Genomic DNA, 23,385 nt, shown 5'->3' with positions numbered 1-23,385 from the left:
CCAAACAAATGATCCTCTAGAGAGAGAGCGGCCTCTGAAAATCATCCAGGGGCTACAGAAAAGGTAACCTTTAATGTACTGACATGCCACACATTCACCAACAGCTTCCCCGGAGTGAACCACTGAGCAAATGAGCTTGAGACTGCCTGCAACTTGCTCCAAGGGAGAAAGGAAGGAAGCCAGTCAACGCTAGGACAGGAAGTGTAACTACAACACAGAGCAGAGGTGGTTTATGGCTCTAATACCAAAGATCCTTAGCCAGTGCGCGCCTGTGAAAATGGCAACCACCTTGCACTGCCAATACACAATGCCACAGATTTTAAATAAGATTTGGTTTCAACCACACATTGCAATGACTATTGTAAATTGTTAGAGTACCAACAGGTGTTTAAAACAGTCACCAAATGAATAAAATTAAGAATTTCTGTTCTTGGAGGTGACCAGTTCTTTAGCAACTTGATATGCCACGCTCTGTTGATATCCCTGAGAGGCCTGCACTTTTCTGTAGGGAACGGGTGTGGGGGTGGGGTGCTGGGGCTGGATGATGGAGGGAAAACTGCAGTCAGGATTTTTTCAGTTGCTATTTATCTTTTCATACTAACTGCCCCTAATAAAAATTTATTTAATATTCCAAAGTGAAGAAAAAAAAGAATTTTCCTTCTTTTTTGTGTCTCATTCTGAAGGTTCCATTAATCCACAGCTGGCCCAAATCAAAATTATTAATTAAAAAAATTGTAGAAATAAACCATTCCTGAGTTTTAAGTAGCTTTTGCAGGACATATTATTATAATTCCTCAGTTTTGTTAGGTGTATGCCTCTGCAGTCTCAGGCTCCAGTAGAATGCCCTGCCATGTACCGCCAACTGTGCCCGAGAACCACACAGGAAGACATAACTGAGCAAGTCACCATTACAGCTCCAGCTTTTGACAGTCTCCAGAATTTCCTTCAACATGAGACTGGATCTGCCATGCTTCCTGACACAGAACCCCACATCCTCTAAGACAGGTCAAAAGTCACTCTAGTCTAGAAGAGTATGCAGTTCCACTAGCTTACATAAATCTCATTAACCAATTCCTTCATGTCTCCTATTAAAAGACATGAATTAATGTCTTTAATTATCTTGTTGAATTAATCTTCCTAGCCAAATCAAATGGCTTGTGATTTCTCAAATGCATCTGACCTACATAGCATGCCCTCAGGTTGAGAGGAAACACCAAATGTCCACTTTTCTCACTTGGAATCCTGACCAGCTGACCTCTCCAAGAGATAACCTCCTCAAAGCATCATTTCTCCAATGTGTCATAATGACCCTCCTGTCCTCCTAAAGCCAGATGTGTTCTGAGCACTAAACAGTTACCTGGATTCTCCACTCAAGTGAGCTTGAGACCAATAATAGAATCCTAATCACTGTAGTTTTACCATCAACAAATGTGGCTCAGAAAAGCACCTCAAATCCCAAACATCAGGCCAGTCAGCAGGAGAAAATGACAAATTGAAAGCTCCTTATTAACTAGGATTCTGCACAGAGGTCTCTCTTGCTGCAGCAGCTCAAAGCCCACAGCCAGCATCAACTCTACAAGGTACTGTCCCCATAGCAACTCCCATGGGTCAGTCCTCTACTGTCCTCTAGTTGACAGTAAGATGCCACTAGAAGCAAGACTTCTACAGCACATCTGCACAGTCATACAAAGCTTGAAGTTTGTGGCTAGGTGATGCTGTTCGAGTTATACAGCCTGCCCCAGACACTAAACAAATGAGGTGTGCTTGGATCGGTTAGTCACAGAAATTGGATGTCTTCTCATCTCATCAAAGCTGATACTGTAAAGGAATATTTGAGATTCTCAGATAACATATTCATGTATTACTTCACATAAGAATGTATATTGAACAAAGTAACAATTCCAGATCAGTTATCATATTCTGGAATATTAAGTGAATTGCTATGTCTGCTCATCTTTCCATCCACCGTGCACTGAGCACAAGGAATCCACGCAAAAGGATGGCTTATGTCATTTCTGCTCAGTAATCTGTCTGTCCATGCAGTGGTCACAACTCGCTTTCTATTTATATAAAAATGTATCTGTTTATGTTTTTGAGTAAAGATGGTCTTAAACTGACACCAACAGGTATCAATCATAAACTGTCCAAGTCTGAACAAAATATCAAAGTCAACTATTGTGAGCCCTGGACAGAGACAGAAAACAGGCAGATTCTGAAATACTGTCAAGACCTGAAACAAAGAGCAGGGTACAAATGTACTAAGTTCAGAGCTTTTACACCTGAGAAGCAAGGTCTGATGCAACCATGGTATGGAGATGCAAAGGAAGGAGCCCAGAAAGGGTTAGAACAGAAGATCTGCGAAGATCTTAGACTGCCCCTAATCCATATTCTCTGGCATCAGATGAAAAGCCAAGTTAATAAAAGAACTCAACTCATTTCCAGTTTACAGTCTGGAAAAAAAAAAAAAAAAAAAAAAAAAAAAATATATATATATATATATATATATATATATATATATATATATATATATATATATATATATATCTGAAATACAAACAAGGCATCAGTGTCCTTTAGAGAACTGTAACAAACTGAGAAATGCCAGAATATACATTTCTAGTGTCAAGGATTCAATTCAAAATTACTCAGCGTAACAACACTCAATGGCATAAAAGAAAGTAGCACCTGTAAAGCTGGAAACCTGGCCTGCCCTCAGAAACCAAGTAAAGCTGGGTACAGTGGCCTCCATCAGCCTTCCCAGACATGGGAAGCAGAGGTAGTCAGTGCAGAAGCCTATGCACTGGAGTAAGCACTCAAGAGAACCTGTTTGCCTCAAACAAGGTCAATGGTCAGGATCCACGCCTAAGATTGTCCTTTGAATTACTCATACACATTAAGAGTCCCCATACAAACACACACACACACACACACACACACACACACACACACACACACACATTTGCAAACATTTAAATAGACCTATAACAAATACGGAAATAGAAGCAGTCATTAAAATTTTCACAAACAAAACAGCCCAGTTACAATTTTAAGGCAGAATTCTACAAGACTTTCAATGAAAACCTAATGTTAATATGCCTCAAATTATCCTATAAGACAGAAACATAAGTAGCATTGCCAAATTGATTTTTTGAGGCCACACTCGCCCTGATTAGCAAGCCAAAGAAATATTCAGCAAAGAAAGAATTACAGACCAATTTTTATCATGAACATTGATGCAAAAATACACAATAAAATACAGGCAAACAAAATCTAAGAACACATAGAAAGCATACTTCCCCTTGATCAAATAGGCTTCACCCCAGAGACTCAAGAGTGGTCAATGTACAAAAATCAACAATATAATCCACCATATAAATGAAGTGAAAGGAAAAAAAAAAAAAAAAAACCAAACCAAAACAAAATTAGATACTGGAAAAACCTTTGACCAAATTCAACACCCCTTCATACTAAAACTCTTAGAGAGATCAGGGTTGAAATGGGCATACCTAAACATAATAAAGGCTATCTACAGCAAGCTGGCAGCCAACAGCAAATTAAATATAGAGAAAATCAACACAACCCCAAGAAAAGGCTGTCCACTCTCTCCCTACCTGTTTTATAGTACCTGAAGTTCTAGCTAGATCAGTAAGACAACTGACGGGGATAAAAACTGGAGAGGAAAAAGTCAAAGTATCACTAATTTGCAGATGATATGATAGCATACATAAGTAACTTCAGAAGTTCTTCCAGAGAACTCCTACAGCTGATCAACATCTTTAGCAAAGGCGCTGGAAATAAGATTACCTCCACACAAAAAAACAAACAAAACAAAACAAAACAAAAAAAACCCAGTAGTCCCCCTACACACAAATAACAAACGGGTTGAGAAAGAAATCAGAAACAACACCCTTCAAAATAGCCACAAATAATATAAACTATCTTATGGTAACTCTAACCAAGCAAGTGAAAGACTTGCATGATGAAACCTGTCCGAAGATGGACTGTTAGGATTCGCATAGTGAAAATGTCCTTCTTACGGCCAGTAATCGGCAAATTCAACACAATCCCCATCAAAATGAACTGGTGTTTGATAACAATCTGTTATCAGATAAAATGCTGGTGTTCTAAGAAATGCCAGCAACTTTTGGGCTCAAACTGAACTGTTCAGCACTGGCTGAAGCTGGCATCTCTGAACAAGTGCTTCTCAAGAGTGAACAGCCTCATTTTTTAACTTAAGCATTAATTTGTATTTGTGGAATCACAGCAATTAGAGTGCAAATTTTTACCATTCACAAGTCTAAGAAAAAAATCACACAGACTACCTTGCATTTTAAAAGGCTAATATTTTTTAAGACTGTCTTAATCTGCATATTATGCAACCTTCCTGGCATTATAAAAAGGAGCATGCCACCTGGGACAGAAGCAGGTAACAGGTGTAGCAGGAATGTAACAGGAACATCTGAATTCTGTCCTGATTTACCCAAGCATCAGAGGTAGGCGTGCTCAACAAAAGTCAGACCATGAAGAGCTCATATTCATTTCGTCTTATACTTTGGACCAACAGATGCAAAACAATATGAGAGATAAAATAGAATTGCACGTGTTTCTTCTTTTTGAGAGGTAAAAGTTTCCTCCCCACTGCCTGTGTGGAGTATGTCACCTGTGATATAAATAAGAAGTAAAGCTCCTTATACAGAGTGTGATTATGTAACTAGGGTTCCTAACACATCTATCAAACGACTTAATAAAAATTGTAATATAGCAAAAGAAAGAAGAAATAGAGAATAAAGATAAAAAAATGCTGTATTGTTACAAATTCAGATGCTGAATAGCTTAGAAACCCCATTTCTGCAGTGAGTAACTATGAATTTCAGACAGGCACAGATGACCTGTACCAGGAAGCTATGCAATGCTGCTGAGAAGAGTCTGAACAACTCATCTGTACAGAAACAGCCAGCCAGCCCGCACTCAGACATGAGGCAGTAAGAGCTGGGAAGATGGCACAGTCCCCAGAACCATCAACAGACACACCTCAAGTGCAGCCAGAGCACAGCAGGTCACTGTGTAGAGATCCATGAATGAATTCGTAAATTTATATGGAATTGTAAAAGATTCAGAATATGTAAGTAATCCCAAAAAGGAAGGTCAAAACTGGAGCAATTTTAAATTCATGGCTCTTCATAAAAAGCTTCAGTAAACAAGACTGTGGTCCGGGCATAATGATCCATAAATACTTCAATGGAACAGAACAAAGCATTCAAATAAACCTCACATCCACAGCCATTCGATTTCCATCAAAAGTGCTAAGTGAGTCCATGGACAGAAAGCAGCAAATCCTGATGAGAAAAGTAAACACTCTTATGGGGAAAACACACACTTGACTGTTGCCTCATTCCATCTTTAGTTGCTGTAACAACATACTTCCACATGGGTAACTTATAAGAATGGAAGTTTATTGACTAACAGTTCTGTAGGTGGAGACATCTAAGAGCAGAGTACCAGAATTTGCAGTTTTAGGTTTTTTGTTGTTTTATTTTAATTAATCCACATTTCAAACCTACCCCGCCATCTTTGTGTCTTACTTCTCCCTTCCTTTTTAAAAACTCCTCAGAGCCAATTTGTGCTGCCCAAATATTCCCGGCAGTGTGGCTTTCCAGTGGAGAATGGACGACTTACCATTCTGAGGGACTCCATGCTCCTGTTCAGCATGGATGCAGACATCCCCACAGAGAGCAAGCACACTAGTTTAGGTCTCTCTTCCTCCTCATTCTTTTTATGTCAGTGTGTGTGAGACAGATGTCCATGGGTGTCTGGGAGTGATCAACATCTGCTGTCTTCCTCGGTTGCTTTCCACTTAGTTTTTGAGATATGGTCTCTTAGGGGATCCGTAGCTCATTATTTTGGCCAGACTGGCTGGCTTCCCGTATTCAGCTAACAAGTGAGGAAGTTAAAGTGTGCCGATACGCCAGGCTTTACCTGGCGGCTGCAGATCCAAACCCAAAGCCTCACACCTGAGCAGTACACACTGTACCCACTGTGCTGTCTTCCTTTTATAAGTAACACCCGCCATCACTGTTGCCCAGCTTCATGAACTAATTTAGCACATTCTAAAGGTTCCACCTCCAAACGTGACTGATAGGAAAGCTGAGGTAAGTTCCCAACAAAGGAATTGCTGGATGACACATTTCTTAACTTTATTGAAGGAAATAACTATGAAACAAAGTATTGGAGAAAAATTAAAGACTCCTCAAAGTAAGATTTTACAGAAATACAGTAAGCCAAAGACTGAGCTAAATATTTCCAAATTGCTTAAAAAAGGACTTTGTACCTAAACCATGTAAATAGTTCCTGCCAGTCAGCCATCGGTCATCAAAACACATGTAGCCAAGAGATAACTGGGTCAAAGGTTGTGACCTTTACAGCAGCAGACACAAATATGCAAGGCTATTACTCATTGGGGAAATGTAAAGAAAAGAGTAAAGCAACACAACGTATAATAACAAAACCTGACAGTGGGACACACCAGGAGAGATGTGTGACAGGCCAAGCCAGATCCAAACACTGTACCATGAGCACATCACTTTGGGGAAAAACGGGGAGAAGGAGGAGAAATTCTCTGAAAAATTGAACACAGCTCAATTTCAATACTTGCTTGGCATTTGGCCACACAAATGAAAATATCTGTCATCAAATGCTGTAATAAAGCACTCATGCGATTTAATGTGTAACATCCTACTGAAAACTATCTGACTCGGTCTGGGATACCAGGTCACCAAGACTGCAAGACAAAGAAGTAAACAACAGTATAAAAACAGCACATCTGTCTGAACCACAGACAGACACCAGAAATGAAGTTCATGACAACAGGGGTTTCTCAACCATGCACATTGCATACATCCAGCTTTGTTCTATGCATTTCATACAAACAAGTTCAGTTCCAAACCACTCAATTTTAATGACAGGCTATGCACATGGCTAGTAGGATATAAATATATTTCCTAAGACTCCACAATTTATTCTGGAGTCAAACAAAAGATTCAAATCACTCCATTCACCAAAAAGTTTTAATTAGCTTCACGTGCGTGAAGGCCAGAGCCCCTTACTCCAGCGTCTGTGCCTGGGCTCAGGGTAACGGTCCACAGCCCCCGCCTTACCTTGGGAAACTGCTTTACAGGAATCAGCACTTTCTGCCCCAGCTTCATGTTCTTGTTTATCACCACATCAATGTACTTCTCTTCGTCCTTGGTTTCTCCTTTTTGAAACTTTTCGATTTCTGTGGAGGCAAAAAAATATTCATGAAACATGTGACTCAGAGCTGCAGGTGTGGGGTCTGGCTAGCTCCATTGTGGAAGGAACTCAAACACAGGAGTGAAGACTGTTAGATTAACATGATTTTTTTCCCCATGTAATAGCAGACCTGCTTTAGCCAAGGGAATCTTCATAAATGAAAAATGCACAAAGTATGGCCCTCAAGAAAGCCCTCAGCAAAGGAAGGTAAAATGGACAACCACAAATTAAATAAAATTAATAATCAATCATATCCCCCATCCCTTTCCCAGTTCGCTGTTACAGGACACCAGTACTCTACCAGTTACTGCTCTTGCCTGGCATTCTACAGCCTGTCCTACCAAGAACTGGCTCCAAGATACATATCTGAAGAACAAGAGGATGGGGGGGGGGGGAGGATAGGGAAGGGGGAAATAGTATAATTATATTTTTATTTCTACTTTTTGTAATTTTCAAACATTGACTCTAAGTTGGTTTGACAAACATAGATGGCCTGCTGTGAGCAGGTTCCCCAATTCCAGTCCACCTCCTCACATAGCACTGTCCACGCCAAGTTAACAGACTGTCTGCTGCAATGCACCCCAGTTCCTGTGAGGCTCGAATAATCTCATCTTTTTTCCAGAGTTATCCATCTGAAACTCACTGACTCTCCTTCCCTGGGTAAGTAGCAGGAACAAGAAAATCTCTCCTGGCTTGGCCCTCACAGAGCATAGAGACAACTCTATTACTGTAAGTAGGAAAAACAGATGTAACATCTCTCACTAGTTTCTCTGCTGCAAAGCCTATTTCCACAAACATCCACTGCCTGCCACATGCAAGTTTCAGAAACTGGACATAGCATATATTTTTACACACTTTGTGTACTGTCAACAGTACGTGCTTGTGTTTAAGAGGCACAATCAAATGCTCCCACAAGTAAGTTCTATGGACTTTCTCCCCAAGTACAAGACACAGAGCCCAGAGAAATGAAGAACTGGAGGTCTTGTGAGATAGGGACCTGTATACATCATTGTGCTCGTTTAACACACACACACACACACACACACACACATGCACACGCACACGCACACACGAACGCACACAGTCTATGTCTCTGTCTCTGCCTGTGGGTGTGCATGTCTTGCTCTAACTCCATCTCCACAGGATCGCTGGGCACCTGACTGACAGTAGAGGTCCGATGTGTCAAGAAATACTGTGACAGGAACTAGAGTGCTGGGGAGGGAAAGGAGAGAAAGGGAAGATTCTCAAGGTGAGAAACATTCGGGAATTTCCCATAATTAAATCCAAAGTTGGAAATTTTCAGGATCAATGGCATAATAAGAGTGTGATAAATTAATTATTTTAGTCTTCAATAAAAAGCACTGAATCCTTTGGGCTGACCCAGAGGATGGGTACGTGAAAACCTATTATATAACCCAATTAAAATGTAATTGGTGAAACAAGTAGAACAAGTGACCTATGTAAGAGGAGGGTGCCATGGGGGGGATGTTAAAGGTGTAAGTATGAAAGGGGTGGGGGATGGGTTAGCCAAGAATGAGGGTGTGAAAGGCCTTGTGAAAACGTACAAGAAGGCAGGACAATTTCAAAATGCGCTTGTTTGTTTGTTTGTTGGCTTGCTTGTTTGAGTAGTAATTCAATCCAGAAAACATGACTATTAAATAAAACCTGCAGTGCCAGGCACAAGACACCTCCCCAGAGATGTCCAAAACAAGACAGGCTACATCACTGCTCTTGGTACCAACCATAACCACAAAGTAAAACCCAGCCGCTGAAGACACCACCCATGTTGGTAAAAGAACATAAAGAAATCAACTGAAATCCCATGAAGAAACGCTCTCCCTACTGGCTAGCTCTCCTTAGGCTGCTGGGAGATAAAAGATATCAGTGGTCTTATCCAGCAATGGACCTTGCAGGATGCAGTATCAACAGGCCAGGAAAATATGTCCCTTGTGAAGAAGAGGTGTGACTGTCACAGAGTAGCCACCTGCTTTCTGACTTGTTCTGTTCAACAGCAGGGAACGTTTTGCCTGGTATGGTATTATAATCCTTGTCTAAAAAGAAAGGGGAGGTGGGGGGGGGGCAGTCACACATCCAAGGGTAGAACCTGATGTGATTTTTCTAAATGGCCATGCTGTCAAACTGCCCTCTAAATAGGCCCAGACTGCTCTCAGCCTCAAAGCCTTTTTTTTTTTTTTTTTTTTTTGGATTGGGCAGCAGAGTATTGAGATAGAAGACTGAGAATATTCAGCCAAAAATAGGCCATGTTTATTAAACACCACCTCCAACTCTCCACGACTCTTGGAAGAGGAGGCAGACAAAGCCTGGAAGAAGCTGGACCGGAAGAAGTGCTATAAAATGCAGTCTTCTGGACATGACATGGCTATTGTACTCATGAGCTCACAGCAGTTGTATTTACTCGTAGAAAACAAGCCAGAATTTAATATGAAAGGGAGAGAGCTCATAAGACCACCTTCCTAATGGATAAATCAATGGCAGGTTATAGAAGCTGGGGAAGGGAGAATCATTTTTAGGATATGGTCTCTGGTAGACTAATCAGCCAGTGGATGTCCCATACCCATGCACTTGAGGACAACATTAATTTGACATAGTGGATTATTTTCTAAAATGAGGGAGGAAGGTTATATAGTTGGAAGGGACATGTTGGGAACCTGGGGAACTCCAGGAGGATATGATCATGATTGTATATATGGTTAAAGATCTCAAAGAAAAAATTTAAAAATAAAACAGCAATAAGTCACAAGTCAGCTGCTTCACTGAGTATCATACAAGACTTCAGCTTTAGTTAATAAAAAAAAGTAAATCCCATCTTTTATTAGCTATGTAATAATAGAAATAATTGTTGACAGAGACATCACCAAATGAGGTAAACTAAAATTTTCTTTAAAACAATTAGGTTTTTCCCCATTTTTCTTCATATGTTTGTGAGTGGTATGCATGCATGTGTATGCTTCTGCATGAGCATGTACCCATGGAGATTAAGCTAGTATAGGAAATCATCCTGAATAGTCTGCCCCCTCCCCGACTTACTCACTGAAGCAAGGTATCCCAATCAAACCCAGAACACACTGACAGTGCTAGTCTTGTTTAGCTAAGCTGCCCTGGAATCCCATCTCTGCCTCTGCAGCTGGCACTAAATGTAGGCTGCTACACCTCCCAAGCATTTACACAGGTTTCTGGAGATCTGAACTCTGGCACACACATTTTCAGGGCAATCAGTTTATTGAACTATTTCATCTCTGCAGGCCAACATCTCCAGGTTTTATTATGTGTTTACTGGGCGAGTATGAGTAGTCTGATGTTTTCAGGAGATCCTGTAAAACAGGAAGTGTGTGTGTGTGTGTGTGTGTGTGTGTGTGTGTGTGTGTGTGATGCAACTACAACAGACAACCTTTAAACTCAGCTATCTTATTATTTATATTACACACTGGCTGTCATCGTGATCACATGATTTCCCTATCGTAAATAAGAATATGGTAACCCAAGTAACTTGCTGGCATGGAGAGAAAGTAAGAAGCTTCTGATTTTTTTTTTTTTTTTTTTTTTTAGTTATATCAATTAAAGTATAAAATTTTCCTGACCTTTTCCACTGAAACTGTACGGGCTACTCACCTGCAGTGCACCTCACTTAATTACAGATTGAAAACTACATGCAAGATCCTTTGAGAATCAGTACTGTTTACTGAACTATGGTCACCTGAACCAAGAACACTAACTAGCTTTTATCTAAAGTCTATTTAGTTCTGAGATATACTATACACTGGGACAGAATCTAGAGAATGAGAAAAAGAAACAAATATAATATGATACACAAAACGCTACACACTGAGGTTAGTTAAGAGTTTTGCAAAACGTGAGCTTACTTAAAAATGTGGAAAATCCAGGCCCAAATACATGAAAGATCTGGGAGAGCAACTACAGTCAAATGAATGTGGACTTTTCTAAGCAAGGGGAGGAGGCCCCGAATAACACTACTGCAGAGCGGCTCATCCACACACCAGGTTTCATAGCATCTCATATAATGTCCCAAAATCTTGCCAGCACAGAAGCAATAAACAGATGCTAGGTATTGATGGTTGGCCCCAGGTTCTCACAGAAGGATGGATAGATAAAGGTGGAGAGATGGGTCCCTGTGTTCCGTGCAGAGGAGGAAGGAGGGCAAAGACATGACAAGGCCAGCCAGGTTCTTTACTTCCAGATAAAATGGTGACAGTTCAGTAAAAGACAGGGAGGTGTACTAAGAATCAGACAGGGCAGCAGAAGCAGCCCAAAAAAGAGAGGATTACGCACTGCATAGAAAGCAGAAAGCAGACAGGTTGATATTGATAAAGAAATAAAAAGGGGATAAGCTAACTCGTGGAATAAGTAGCAAATGGGAGCTGACTCGGGCTCATTTAAGAGTAGACAGACAACTGAGGAGAGAGCTGCCAATGAGGTACATGCCATGTTTAGAGAAGAATGGAACCTACTGCTGGATGTCCTGTTACAATCACTGCACAGGGAGACAAACCTCCACTCTCACCTCCCTTCCATCCTGCTCTGTGGTCTATCACCAGGACCACTCTCTCAGTTAGCCTGTTTCCTATAGTGGAACACATTGGATACTGTGTGTCTAGCCTTGTTTCTTATAATTAAGTTCCATGCACTGTGTCTAGCTGAAATGCCTTCTAGTAAGGCAGCCTTTAAGTCACTGAACATGGTTCTTTGATGATTCCTCAGCTGTTACTCTGTATTTGAACTCTGTCTTAATCCAGAGACTATTTCCCATGACTTCCTCAGGCCTTGCATCACCTGCCCCTGTGTACTGCCTCAGTGGCTTGTCCCCACATCTTAGAGGGGTGTTAGTCACAGTCTGCTATGATCATTTCAGAACTCAGAAATGCAGTCCTCTCCTAATATGTTTCAACAAAGGTCATTCACACGCTTTTATTGACAGAAGAATAAACCCATTGACTGAATCCTGTCCAGTGTGTGTGTGTGTGTGTGTGAGAGAGAGAGAGAGAGAGAGAGAGAGAGAGAGAGAGAGAGAGAGAGAGAGAGAGAGAGACTGGGTTTTAGAGATTGTTGTTACAAGATAGGATGGTAAGGCTAAGGAAGCCATGAGTTCCTAGGCTCCTGCATTTAAAACTTACACTTTCCTATTAGCTTGAAGCTCTCACACTGCAAGCTGGCCTTCCTGGAGCTTCTTTCTTATTAAGCAAATGACCTCCAAAATGGAACTCCAGAAAGGAACAAATAAATTAGAGAAATCTGAACAGCTTAATAAAGGGCTATCCAAAAAAGCATGAGAGATGACTAGGTGTTTAAGAGCAATTGCTGTTCATGCAGAGGACCGGTTTGGGTTCCCAGCACCCACATTGTGGCTCACACCCACTCATTATGTCAAGTTCAGAGGGAACCCTCACCCCCTTCAGGCATCTGTGGGGTATACAGGATATGCTCAGTCATTTATACACATATATGCAAAACACCCAAACACAGACACTCAAACTCAATCTTCAAAAGCATTCCAACAAAGATAAGGATAATCAGCAATGAAAGTTCATTTAATAAAGGTACCAGGGTCAGAAGGGAAGAGGGATGACGGCACAAGAGCAGGGAAGTGTCAGGAGTAAGACTTGGAACTGTGGGAGACAGGATAGAGGAGATGGAAAGGGGGATGGGGAGATGGGAACAGGCACTATGATGGGAACAGCACATCAGAGGGGAGCTCCACAGAGACAGGCACAAACTCAGAGACACCCCAGGGAGAAGAACGGAGAAATCAAATCCTCAGAAGGGTAACAGAAAGCATATGGCTATGAGTGCGACCAGAAGCGAGAGGACACAGCTGCCTCTGAGGGGCAGAGTGGCAGGGAAGCCGGAATGTACTGGACATGTATGAACTCTGGAAAGAGCCTGATGGCTCCTAACAAAGCTCCATTTGGGCTCAGTACACACAGTGTCACACAGCAAAGGAAAGGGGGCAACCATGAAGTGTTGGAAAATTGATTTGAACAATGGCAATTTGATTGACTTTGGGGACAATGGTTCATCATGCATGTGAATGTGGGTTCTCTTTCCATTCTGGAAATATTCATCACCTACATCACTGTACAGAGCAAGATACCCATGCTTAGAAAGCCTACCAAAAGCAGGCTACAAAGGGGAAATCAGGATGCCAATGCAGATGAGCGAACACTGGATGTCAAGCCCTTTCTTTTTCTCTTTAAAGGACACACGTGGGGTTTACTGTGTTAAAGCACTTGTGAGTGAGTGTGCAGCTCCGTCCTGTGAAGCTCATTCTCACTGTTACAGAACACGTAAACGTTTCTTCCCCTGGCAAAGATGAAACAGTACACCTGTCCGACAATTCCCTGCAGGCCTGTTTCTCTACAGTCTCACATGTACAAACACACTAGAGCATCCTGTTGTGGTGTGTGTGTGTGTGTGTGTGTGTGTGTGTGTGTGTGTGTGTGTGTAATGCACTGTAATGCCCTCCATGTTCACCTTTGATGTAATGTGGCATATGTCCCTCTTTACTTCACTGGCCTGTTTCTGCCATACCTCAAGAGCCACAGGCCCCTTAGCAGAACTTATGCTGTTCTAGAAGCACCATTCAGGCCTTGAACCCAGCATGTGGTTATAACACTGCCAAAACAGGAAGAAAGGCTAAATCAATGGTTCAAGAAAGTCCCTCAATGTAAAAGACCCTAAATGTACTAACCCTTGTCCTTTGGCTTCTGTAGTTATGCCTCTGGAAAACTATGATGAAACAGCCAGGATGTACTTTTTGTGAATAAAAGAGCAGTGAGGCTCAGGGCTACAGGATTTAGGCAAGTTCCCCACACAGCCAAGAACCAGCAACACATGTGCCATATTCCACTTTACCAGTATCTGTGTGTTCTCCAGTGTGCTTACCTCACAACATCAGTTACTGTCAACAACTAACAATTCTGTCTCGTTTGAAATGAGATGTAGCGGGGTTCTCAGTGCAGTAACCCCGAAGTGTCCCCAGGCCCCGTGACTATAGGTACGTCTGCTTCTCTTCCTTTCCTCTGCTGCAATGAGGCTTCTCTGTGAGAAGTGCCGCTTTCCTGTCAGCAGAAGCTTGGAATGATAAAACCTCAATGACAGCAACTGCCTGGGAGGTTTGAAAATGGAGCAAAAGGAATTCTGTGTGGCATTAAGAATTGATCAAGACCCAAACCCAAATGAAAAGGCAAAGAAAGATTCCTCTACTGGCAAAGTTCCCTACAGAATCAAGTGAAGACAAGAAATTCAACAGAATTAGCCATGGCACTAAATGGGGCAGAGGCAGGGACACGAAAACAGTCACATGCATCCCACTCAGGAAGGACTTGCTGCTCTGTGTGGTTCACCCACAATAGAACAGAACAACTTTACCATTTTAAGGAAAAGCAAAAATGGATCCTGCGGCTCAGTACCCACAAAAGGAAGACTGATGGCGGACAGAACCATCTCTGAACTCCAAACCCCTTGAATCCACTGTGAGCATAAATTCATACCTAGGGACTGATGAACTATGGTAGCTCTTCTTGGCTGTCAGTTGGACCTTCATAAAATACCTAAGAGTTTTTGTTCTCCTTTCTCCATTCCCACTGTTAACCTTTCCCCAGTCTTTCTCCAACGTGACCTACGGTCTTTCACAAGGGTAACTACCTGGGCGAAGGCAGCAAGACTTACCGGGATCTACTGAATACTGGTCTGGAGTTGATTCTGGGGACCTGGTAACAGGTTGACTATACAGGACCACTTGTTCCATGGAATGTACAACACCTGGTTCTTACTACAGAAGATACTGTGGTTTTGGATTTGCCTTTACTTTACATAATGCTTCCGCCCAAATGACTATCTGTGGACTTATAGAATGCCTTAATGACCATGACGGTATTCCACACAGGATTGCTCCTTATCAAGGAACCCACTTCACAGAGAAGTACAATGAGCCCACAGTTGTGAAATCCACTGCTATTTCTATGGTGCTCACTATCCTGAAGTGGCTGGCCTAACAGAAAGATGGGATGGCCTTTTCAAGCAATAATTATGACATCAATTAGGTGGTAGCAGCTTCAAGGGGCTCGGTCATTGTTCTCCAGGTGGTGGTATATATCATGTTACAGTTTCTCCAGAATCCATGGGAGCAGGAATTAAGGGGTGGAAAAGGAATGAGTCCCCCTTACTACCTCACCCCTAAAAGCGCACTAGGAAAATGTTTTCATCCCATTCCCTTGACTCTAAGTTCTGTTGGCTAGAAGGCTTGGTTCCAGAAGAAAGGGTGTTCCTATAAGGAGCCACAACAAACATTCCAAAACAACTGGAGGCTGAGAAATCTCCCTGGTCACATTGGGATTCTGATGTCCCTAAGTCAACAGGCAAAGAAAAAAAAATAACAGTGCTAGGACAGGTGACAGATCCAGATTACCAAGAGGAAACTGGATTGTTTCTCCACAACAGAGGTAAGAATGACTATTTCAAGAGTACAAGAGATCCATTATGGCATCTCTTGGTACTACCATATGTTTTGTGATTAAAGTCAACAGAAAACCACAGCAGCCTAAACCATGCAGCAAAATGAAGGGCAGAGACCCATCAGGAAGGAAGGTGTGGGTCACTCCTCCAGGGAAAAAGCCAAGACCTGCTGGGGTGCCTGCAGATAGTGGCTATAAATACCAGCAAAATCACATGACCAGTTAGTTACACAGTGAAAAGAACTGACCAGCATTTGTGTCATTTTTTCTTTTTTTTAGTTTGAACAGCTATTTGTGTTCCCTTGATTTCTTTATCATGTAATTTAACATCAATTAGGGAAATACTGTTTTCATATTTTAAATTTCGTGATACTAAAAAAATGTATCTTAAGAGACATTGCCACCTACGGTAAAATGTATAATATGTCTGAGGTTGTTCCTTGTTTCAAGGGATAGCTGTGTGTGATGTAATTATGACCTAGTTAAAATCAAATATGTTTGTATGTGGGATAGTTGCATGTCAGGCATTATGACCTGGTTATTGGGGGGGTGGTAATTAAGGATGCTATAAAGAGATGTACATATGTGTCAGGTTGACATGGGGTGGACTTGTGGTGGCTATTCTTGATTGTCAACTTGACTACATCTATAATTAACTAAAACCTGGGGACTGGGCACAGCTGTGAGTGTGTTTTGTTGTTTTTCTTTGTTTTTTGTTTTTCTGTTCCTGTAGAGAACCAGTTAATACGCAAATTCTCCAAGAAAAAGTTGACACATAATTCCTCAAAAGAGCTCAGAACATAATTTACCACACTTACCAGTGTATAGTTACCACAAGCATCACTACCCCCATGTCACTGACTAACCATCAGGAAAGGGAAGAAAAGAACAGATCACAGAACCAATAGGGTCAACATGAAGAATGAATGACAAGCACTTCCAAAGTTATGACAGTAACATGACACAGGCAACATCAACCTAAGTAGTTCACATTTGCCAGACAAAGTGGCCCCTGAGACAGGAAGCTGTGGAAGAATAGTATTTATTTTCTAATTTAACTTTATAGTTCTTGAGCAACACAAAAACCACAGCTCTGTACCCAAATCTTATGCTAGAACATTTCACGATCCAGGCCTGTGGACAATGTCACTGTACTCCATGCACACAGTCTTCAACTCAGCCTGTGGAAGACAGAACAACTCTGTTCCTTTCCCTTTCCAGTGTTCAGCCCCCAGCACAGTGTGACGGCTTGTATATTCCTGGACCAGGCAGTGGCATTACTAAGAAGTGTGGCCTTGTTAGAGTAGATGTAGCCTTATTGGAGTAAGTTTGTCACGGTGGTATGGCTTTACAACCCTTGCCCCAGCTAGCTGAAAGTGAGTCTTCTCTTCTTTGCCTTTAGCCTAAGATGTAGAACCCTCAGCTACTCCTGCACCATGTCTGCCTGGGTGTTGCTGTGCTCCTGCCTTGATGAGAATAAACTGAATCTCTGAACCTGTAAGCCTGCCCCAATTAAATGTTGTCCTTATAAGAAGAGTTGCCTTTTGATATTCCTCAACTGAGAACGTTTTGTTTAGCTCTGTACCCCATATTTTAATAGGGTTATTTGATTCTCTGGTGTCTAGCTTTTTGAGTTCTTTGTATACCTTAGATATTAGGCCTCTATCTGATGTGGAGTTGGTAAAAATCTTTTCCCATTCTGTTGGCTGCGGTTTTGTTTTCTTGACTATGTCCTTAGCCTTACAGAAAGTTTGCAATCCCATTAAGTCCCATTTGTTAATCTTTGACCTTAGAGCTTGAGCCATTGGTGTTTTGTTCAGAAAATTTTCTCCTGTGCCTATATGTTCTAAAGTTTTCCCTACTTTCTCATCTAATAGTTTCAGTGTATCTGGTTTAATGTGGAGATCTTTGATCCACTTACACTTGAGCTTTGTACAAGGAGATATCTGAGGAAGTGCCATCAGGGAAATGCAAATCCAAACAACCCTGAGATTCCACCTTACACCAATCAGACTGGCCAAGATCCAAAACTCAGATGACAACAGATGCTGGCGAGGTTGCGGAGAAAGAGGAACACTTCTCCACTGTTGGTGGGGTTGCAAACTAATACAACCACTCTGGAAATCAGTCTGACGATACCTCAGAAAATTGGACATAATACTACCTGAAGACCCAGCTATTCCATTTCTGGGCATATACCCCAGAGACACCTTAGTACACAACAAAGATAGAAGCACCACAATGTTCATAGCAGCTCTATTCATATTAGCCAGAAGGTGGAAAGAACCCAGATGTCCTTCAGAAGATGAATGGATACAAAAATTGTGGTACATTTACACAATGGAGTATTACTCAGCCACCAGAAACAATGACTTGACCAAATTCTTAGGAAAATGGCTGCATCTAGAGAATATCATTCTGAGTGAGATAACCCAGTCAAAAAAGAACAGACATAATATGCAGTCACTGATATTGGGATGCTAACCCCAGAGGCTCGCACTGCCCCAGAAACAACTCACAGACAGTATGAAGTCCAAGAAATAAACAACAACAACAACAAAAAAAAAAAAAAAAAAAAAAAAAGGAAGAGTTGCCTTGGTCATGGTGTCTCTTCATAAGAGTAAAACCTAAGCTAAGACACACAGGAAGGGCTCCATGCATGGTTTCTACATGGCTGAGCAGATGTTTTAAATAGATTGGAATGAGCTGAGCAATTGTGTAAGGAGGTGGTAGCTCCTGATGAAATGTTCTTCTAAATGTCATGACTTAAGTCGTTTTTAAAAGGTATTGTGTTAAGAATTCCAAGACCTATGAGAGAACAATACAGATCAGCCAGCACCACAGAGAACTGTAGTGAAAGTAACTGGGCCTCTGCTAATGCAGATCTGCATACACAAAGAAGAACAGTGTGAAACCCTGCCTTTCCACTCACTCCAACCAATGCTTCTAACCAAAACATTCATCAAAACATCTATACTAAAGTGAGGAGTCCCTGTAGGAGAATGGAGTGTGTGTCCAACATTTAGAGAGCCAGTTTAAAGGAAGTGTAACAATGCAGGTGGGATTTCAGAGCATCCCCTCCCATCAGAAATCCTATTTAACAGATTACTACAATGCTACAACACCTGCAAGTCTGTAAAGAAAATTTTAACTTCCAACTCCATAAATGTTTTCATTACAAATAATTTTAATTAAGTAATACAGGTCTAAAGGAACACCTCTTGCATCCAAACCAGGCTTAAATATGCTAAAAGCTGCCTAACCTCCAGTGATTATTCATCTCATAATCTTGCAAATAATGTTCCATAATAAGAAAAAGACATGGCAGAGTACACAACTGTCACTGCCTAGTAAGTGCATAAGTTCATTGTAAACATATGGAAACACGTGTTAACAGAGAAAAAAAAAAACAGCATTCTAAGTAGCAACTACTCTTGGAAACATACTAATATTCATAAATCGGAACAAGTATTTTTAGAGAAAGCACATAAGGTTAAGGCCCTACACATAAGGAAATGGCAGTCACATTTGTCTAAGGGAAAGGAGAATGCAGTTATTAATTGCATATCTTATGGGTAATTAAGAAGGCCAAGTACTGCTACAGGGCACTAAAATGTATTTATAGACCACTTCCCAGGCAAGCAATACCTGAGACAGTACCACAGGATAGAAAGAATCACTAATTCACAGAAGAAAGTGCCTAAGATACCTTGAACCTCCCAGGCCTGCGACCTCACTGCTGGACTGTCCGACTCCCAACCTCTTTCTCCTGCCTCTATCGGTATTACTGTTAAGGAGTGATTTTTACTTTGAGTACAAAAGAAAGGTACTTTGGATTATTATTACTTTGGGGACATGGCATTAGGGAGTAGAGACTAAGACTGAAACATCAAGACTAGTCAGTTAGCAACTGCCCTGGTTTCATCTGAGAAACTGGGCAAAACAGGACAGGGCTTAATGGGTCTCCTAACTAGTATTTTTTAGGTCCTTTCTTCAGTTCACTAAAGTGTCCCCATTCTGTGTGCTCTGGCTGGACAGAAATGCCATATAAGCCCAGGTTGGCCTTGAGCTCACAGCTGTCTTTCTGTCTCTACAGCAAGAGGACTAAAGAGTGTAGCCACACTCTGCTTCCCCTTTCTCAACTCTCTCTCTCTCTCTCTCTCTCTCTCTCTCTCTCTCTCTCTCTCTCTCTCTCTCTCTCTCTCCAGCCAGCCAAGGATCCCTTGTGCAATTCTTTGCCCTAGGACAAGAGAAGCCTGGCACTGAGAGCTCTCTGAGCTAATCTTTCTGTGACACTCTGGGCTTCCTAGCTGTTTCTCTGACCACCAGGCCCAACTTAAAGGACATGTTTTCCCTTCATCTCCCTTCTTCTGGTGTATGGAAGGATTTTTAATGTCTGTCTTGTTTTGTTTGTGACTGCACCCTTAGCCTGACTGAACATTAGTGAAACTGCCCTTGGGCTTTCAAGGTGAAATTTAAATTCCTCCAAAGATATAAACCCTAAGTCCACCAGCATTAGAGGCATCACAACTATTAATATATGACTCACACACAAGCAACTGATTACAATACCTAGTTTGTGATTTATTTATTCCATAGAAGACAAACAACAAGAAGAAGAATGGGACAGCATGACAGCATTACTTAAGCTGGCACTACCTACCTGTGCTTCTACATGAGAAAAGAGAAGCTGAGTTCTGAGAGTACAGTCACTGTGGAAAAGGAAACACACACACTGCACCAAGGGAAGAGCCAACAAACACCACTAGGAACCTGCCCAAGCCAATCAAACTCCTTCTGTGCTTCCTCAGATACCCTGGCAAGCCCGACTTTGGGTTCCTGCAGCCTAATGGCCCCAGCGTCTGAGGATACTAAATGAGCTGGAGTGTATTCCCTGAGTCACAGACATGACGCAGTTTGCGTGTTTTTCATATCAATCTGCTATCGGACAGTTGACCCCATATTGACTACTGTGTGTAGTGCCAGGAGAAACATAGAGCTAGACATCTCTCTGCTTACTGCTGACACTTCAATGGCAGCCCTAGTTTTAGTTTCGATCTCTACAGCATCCCGTTTGCATTTCCCAAGAATGTGAGCAGCTTCTGCACCATTTGTCTTTCCATTGCTTGTACTGTCTTCTTTCTTAATGAGTTATTTACACACATTAAAAATACTAACATACACGTGTTCACTGCACCAATGAAATGTAAGATTCCTTCAGAAGTTACCATATTCTGGCCCTCAAGCCCTCAGTTAATTATAAAATGGTTGTTCCAATTTTGAGATAATAATAGCTAAAGAGTACAGATGAATGAGGTGTACCCTAACATTAGTAGAAGGAATCTAACTAGTTTAGCAATTATTACATTCTAGACAATACAGGTTTTCTTTTAGTCCTTATAAACTGCTCAGAACAGAAACTATCCCTTCCCTTCTCCTTAAACAAACTGCAGAGCTGAAGTTTGCCTGTAGGATTGTCTGAGTCAAAAATTCCGCTGTTTGACAAACTATCACCCTGCAAATATGATGGTTTTAAGACAAAACAAAATTTTTCAAGTAGTAAGCAAATAAACTAAGTTTATTGCCCAGGAAAAGGAGAGTTGTCTGCGTCCACTGTTTACTAAGACATAGAAGCCCACAGCCGAGCAGGCATCTGCAGCCGAGCTGTGTGCATGGAGGGGGATGGTCAAACACAATCTCATTGGTTAATACTGCAGGCTGGTCCACTTCTCTAGACCCACCTTCATGGCAGTAGTAAAGGGAAGGTCTATAATTAGTATTTGTTGAGTGAATCCAGTAGTAGGGACTGACTCAGTGATTTAAAGAACCACCCAAAAAAGGACAAGCAGAAAGACAAGCTACTTGACAATGAAAACAAAGTTGGGGCTTGGCCCTTAAACATAACAACCCCGCCCTTGACTGCCCCAAAGACTATCTTCAGTATATCCCAAAGCACTGGTCAGTCAGGAAGCCCACAGGCTGTGTTTGGTTAATTCAAGCTAGTAAGGCTTTAAGTCAACAATTTACAGGAGAAAGCAAGAATTGCCACTAAGGTGTGAAAAAAAATAAAATCTACCTTTTCCTTGTACCGAAGGGTTAAAGCACATTTCTCACTTTTAATTGCAAAGACCATTAAGTACTCTGCAAAGGACCAGCTATCTTAAACAATTATCAGCCTCTGAGGTCACCAATTAGAACCCTGCAAGGATTTGAATTAAAAAAAGTTTTATGATTAGGTGGAGTAATGATCCTCGAAAGAGATTAGTTCTGTTCAGACCATACTCATTATAAAACCCATTTCCTTTGTGTGAAGATTCAATGTCTTTCTCATTTATCCCGCTGACATTATCACACGTGCAGATAGAAATGTGACCGAACTAACAGCATTCTGTAACAACCATATCACACACGCATCTTACTCTCTATTACATTCGTATCTAATAAGATTACAAACGAGTATTTTTCTATTGGCTAGATGGACAATAAAATCAGAGAAGAAATTTGTCATCTCTTTACCAAACACGGCTAGGTCAGGTCTATGACCTGTCCTACTCATAAGCAAGGGTAAAGGCAAATAATGTTTGGAAAGGAGCCCGAGAAACTAAGTACCACTTTTTGTATATTATCTGGAGAGGGCACTTTTATTTAAAACTGAATTCCAGAGATAAATATAAGGATCCATGGCTACAAACTAGATTCCAAAAGGAACATCCAGTGAGAGCAAAAAGACACCAAGGAATCTTTACGAGATAATCCCTCCCCCACCTCGCCCCCACATACATAGCCCTCCAACACACCTTAATGCTGCAACAAAACATACAGTTACCAACGCACATCATGCCCCCGATCTTAGCCACCTGAAAATTACCAAAAGAATTTAACATATTTAATAGCAAAATACAACTGTGGTATAGATTGCATTCTGTCCCTCAGATTTGATTTAATAAGCTAACAGAAAGTTGATATACTTATGAAAAATCAATTAGCATATGCTTTAATAGTCACAGCCTCAGAGGACACGGTCCACAGATGTACACAACTGTTGAACATGAGCGGCTCCACATTTATCCTAAAGCTGGAGAGGACTCTCCCTGCTACTGGTCCTCCAGATACATTTTATACACTGCATGCCTATATTGACAGTGGGCAGCCAAACTGGGGTTTTCCTTCAGGGGTGTCATGTTAAAAGATACAAATCTTCATATTCTAAACTGAGTTGTACATTGAGCTTGTCTGGGGATCTTACAAAGAAAATAGGGCCAAAGGACACTCATCAGTTTTCACTGTGTCGTTCCACTGGAAGGGTTTAGTTCAATGAATGTCAACCCAGAGGTTTCACTTGCTAAGTCTACTCTAAGGCTGAATGTGTAACTCACCCATTACTTACAATGGCCTGACTGGACAAGTAATTCAGAACCAGAGTAAATACAGAGATTTTAGTGCACCAAGCTAACAGTGACTAACTATAGGTAGCAGGTGGCCTGTTGTCTATTCGCTGTTATGTTAATAACTATTAATGGTGACCTATGAGCCAGTGACTAAAATAAACACTCCAAAGCCAACACGGCCCAGGATCCAAAGGTGTATCTTTAGATTCAGCTACAGCAGC

General features: G+C 41.4%; 1 protein-coding gene across 2 annotated transcripts in view; it reads right to left on the bottom strand.

Annotated features, from left to right (window-relative positions):
- Positions 1-23,385, bottom strand: part of KHDRBS3 (KH RNA binding domain containing, signal transduction associated 3) — a 141,275-nt gene that overhangs the window by 81,730 nt on the left and 36,160 nt on the right. For both annotated transcript variants that reach the window (XM_080938962.1, XM_080938963.1), the window contains exon 2: positions 7,155-7,273. In XM_080938962.1, coding sequence (XP_080795088.1) covers positions 7,155-7,273 — 119 coding nt within the window. The remainder of the gene's footprint in view (positions 1-7,154; positions 7,274-23,385) is intronic.

This window comes from Micromys minutus (genome assembly GCF_963924665.1).
Source record: "Micromys minutus genome assembly, chromosome: 27".
Taxonomy (NCBI): domain Eukaryota; kingdom Metazoa; phylum Chordata; class Mammalia; order Rodentia; family Muridae; genus Micromys; species Micromys minutus.
The sequence above is the reverse complement of the archived record's forward strand: the minus strand, read 5'-3'. Positions and strand labels throughout refer to the sequence as shown.